At 40.6% G+C, this 3,816-nt stretch overlaps 1 protein-coding gene across 1 annotated transcript; it reads left to right on the top strand.

Moving 5' to 3' along the window:
• Positions 1-374: 374 nt before the first annotated feature.
• On the top strand, positions 375-2,087 carry LOC102197849 (nuclear factor 7, ovary-like). Its single transcript, XM_005753905.2, has 2 exons — positions 375-496; positions 598-2,087. Exon 2 carries the CDS (start codon positions 615-617, stop codon positions 1,998-2,000), a length of 1,386 nt encoding a protein of 461 aa, XP_005753962.1. The 5' UTR covers positions 375-496; positions 598-614; the 3' UTR covers positions 2,001-2,087.
• The last annotated feature ends 1,729 nt before the right edge of the window (positions 2,088-3,816 follow it).

Below are 3,816 nucleotides of genomic sequence, written 5' to 3' on the forward strand. Positions count from 1 at the left end.
CTGTTGTTTTTACCAATAAACACACAAAATTCCCTGTGTATATGTTCCTGCATTACACTCCTGAGGTATGTGGAAAAGAAAGAACAAACTCCATTGTTTTTTAAACTTGAAGACCCTCAAGCACTTTCAAAATGAAACCTCACAAACACCTCCACGACTGAATCACACTTTCTTTTCTGAGCCTCATGCTGTGACCTGTTTTACAGCTGCCAGCAGGTAAACGGCTGAACTTTGGAATGAAACACACCTTCGTTTCTCTGTAAAGCGAGAGTATTTGAGAAAGGAAAGTGAATTAACCTCCCCTCCTCATCCTGACTCATTTGAAACTAACCAGGAAACAAGCTGTTCTATTTCATCGGTAAAGAGAGACGCACAGACGATCAGACTGAGTTGAGACCAAACTAGCAGCTTCCTCTGAGTGAGTCCAGCTACAGGAGAGAAAAGTGGAAAACTCCAACACTGCTGCTTCAAGCTGCTGACGCTCCACACACTGAATGTGAGTTTGAGCAAAAACACGACTCAAAGGAAGTTTCAGTGAAGGTGGTAGAGGAGGGAGGGGAGCCAGGACTGACTGTACTTCCTGTCTGCTGTTTTCAGCTTCACTCACAGACTCAATGGCTTCCAGATCAGAGAAGGATCTCTGCTGTCCGGTCTGTCAGGAGGTCTTCAGAGATCCTGTTATTCTGTCATGTAGCCACAGCTTCTGTAAAGACTGTCTGGAGAGATGGTGGAGAGAGAGACCAACACACGAGTGTCCAGTTTGTAAGGAAATATCAGTTTATGATCCACCTTCAAACCTGGCTTTAAAGAACCTGTGTGAGTCGTTCTTACAGGAGAGAGATCAGAGAGCTTCAGAGGCTCTCTGCAGTCTGCACTCTGAGAAACTCAAACTCTTCTGTCTGGACCATCAGCAGCCAGTGTGTGTCATCTGTTGCATCTCAGAAAATCACACCAATCACAGATTCAGACCCATCGATGAAGCTGCACAACAACACAAGAAGGAACTTCAGGAAACTCTGGAGCCCTTAAAGAAGAAGTTAAAGGTTTGTGAAAAGGATGAACTGAAGTTTTATCAAACAGCAGAACACATTAAGGTCCAGGCCCGATACACAGAGAGGCAGATTAAGGAGCAGTTTAAGAAGCTTCATCAGTTTCTAGCAGAGGAAGAGGAGGCCAGGCTGGCTGCACTGAGGGAGGAAGAGGAGCAGAAGAGTGGGATGATGAAGGAGAAGATGGAGGCTCTGAGCAGAGAGATAGCAGCTCTTTCAGACACAGTCAGAGCCACAGAGGAGGAGCTGAGAGCTGAAGACGTCTCATTCCTGCACAACTACAAGGCTGCAGTGGAAAGAGTCCAGCGCTGCCCCCTGCTGGATGATCCACAGCTGCCCTCAGGAGCTCTGATAGACCAGGCCAAACACCTGGGCAACCTGACCTTCAACATCTGGAACAACATGAAGGACATGGTCTCCTACACTCCTCTCATGCTGGACCCAAACACTGCTCATCCAAACCTCATCCTGTCTGAAGATCTGACCAGTGTGAGACGAGGAGGAGAGAGGCAGCAGCTTCCTGATAATCCAGAGAGGTTTGATTTATACAACTCTGTCCTGGGCTCTGAGGGCTTTAACTCAGGGACTCACAGCTGGGATGTTGAGGTTGGATACAGTACATTATGGGTAGTGGGTGTGTCACCAGAGTCTGTCCAGAGAAAGGGACACATACAGTCTGGATTATGGATAATAGGGTTTGATGAAGGTAAATACTCAGCACTCTCACCATCAGCTCTCACTGCTCTCTCAGTAGAGAAGAAGCTCCAGAGGATCAGAGTGAATCTGGACTGGAACAGAGGAAAGCTGTCGTTCTCTGATCCTGATACTAACGCACACATACACACCTTCACACACACTTTCACTCACAGGATGTTTCCATACATTAACACTGTTGATGAAGTGAAGGTGTTGCCGTTGAATGTGTCAGTGTCAGTGCAGCAGATGAGTTGAGGATGATGATGTTTCTAATGTTGTTTCCTGTCAGTGAGTTGAAGCTGTTAAACTGCAGCTGTCCTCCTGCTGCCTCGTTGTTCCAACGCTCTTGTTTCTCTTTTAGTTTCACTCTTTCTTTCTGTTTCTGCTGTCCACCTTTTCACATGGAAAATCATTTCACTGTTTCTCACTGAATGACTCCCCAAACTAGATTTGAAATTCTATCAAGTTTCTAATCATTACAAGTGATTCATGTTTCTATTTGATGTGTAAATGGAGATGATTTATTGCTGTAGTTATAAAACTTTAGATAAAACAAGTTTAAACAGGAAATGTTGTCATATTCACATAACAGATTTTTTTTTTAAAAAACTGTTTTTAGTCTTTGTTAATCAACACAACCAGCCTTGTATAACTGTCTGTCACACATTAATGTCTACATGATAAGTAGTGCTTATTTCCTGTGTCTGAACTTCTTAAAACTTATTGCTAGACAAATACCATTTTTTCCATCACTGTTTAAAAAGGACTGGAAAAATAATGTAAATTTGCCACCTGTTGTGTTTTTACAAAAAATGTTGTAGTTAAAATTTAAGTTTTTATATTAAATAAAATCTATTCACATGTAAGAACAATGGAATTCCTTGATAATATGGTCAAACACCACTGTGATACAATTCAATGGGGTCTAAAATTGTCAAAAAGTTCTGTTATTACTAGGTTTTTAAACTGTGATATATTTACTTTTATTTAATTTAATAAAATTGTATATTATCCAGGTTACCAGCAGGTTAAACTGTAATCTAACTTTCAGTTAGATAGTATCTGGAAATCCACAGACAGAAAAGTAAAAAGCAAATCCAAAATTCTTCAAGACAACAAGGAGCACATGAGGGAACTTAACCAAAGCATCTGAGAAAGAACAAAGGAAATAGATTATAAATGTTAGATAGTTAGTGGAAGTGGACACAACTGCAGAAAAGGACACAGCTGAAACTATTCAAGAGAATGAAACAAAATAATAAAGGCTAAATGCATAACACAGGAGACAACTGACTAACAAGTTTACAGAACAAATAACACCAAAGGATAATAGAGAGAGAACACTGAGGGATCACCTTAAAGTTAATAATAGGGACAACAGTGTTCTTTTCCTTTTTATGTGACTATAAAGAGTAACTTCAAACATTTGTGATTGTTGTGGCACATGATGATGATAAACAAGACACTTAAAAGCACTGTAATTTCTCAAGTGAGACTTGCAACCTACTTCACGACATGGGCACTCCGATTGTGCTTCATTGTTGCGTAGGCCTTCTTTATGTGTCAGTAACTTTTTAGGGTTTTCACTGAGACACCACATCTATGACAATGAATATCCTTAAAATGCTTTTGTTGGAATGTCACTTTCACAATGCTCCATGAACACTTGAATAGATACATTTCTTTAAGTCCAAAGAAGCATGTGTACTGAACACTACTGTGTTCACTCACTACTGCCCACTCTCAACATCATGAGAGGAAAGCACTGGGTTAATAGTGTAATATTTAGGTGACTCCTCTGTTAACCAGATGCAATATGACTGGTCACATTAAACTTTTGTTTAATATTAATGGTAACGTTTTTAAAGGTGTGTGGCAATGTGCACCACTGCTGTGCCTGCTGTTGATTATGAATGGTCCTTTTTCCAACTTCAAAAAGTAAACACTCATTGTTCTTGTCCTTGTAAGGTCCATTTGTTCACCTGATTCAAACTAGAAATGGTCCATTTTTATCCCCCAGATTTTTCTTATTGCTGGCTATTTGATTAACGCCTTTTCCTTCTCTATCAAA

Source organism: Pundamilia nyererei, unplaced genomic scaffold, assembly GCF_000239375.1.
Source record: "Pundamilia nyererei isolate P.nyererei 1_Seehausen unplaced genomic scaffold, PunNye1.0 scaffold00477, whole genome shotgun sequence".
Taxonomy (NCBI): Eukaryota; Metazoa; Chordata; class Actinopteri; order Cichliformes; family Cichlidae; genus Pundamilia; species Pundamilia nyererei.

Excerpts from the sequence above, each read along its gene's own strand:
- LOC102197849 (XM_005753905.2), top strand. The coding sequence starts at position 615 with ATGGCTTCCAGATCAGAGAAGGATCTCTGCTGTCCGGTCTGTCAGGAG.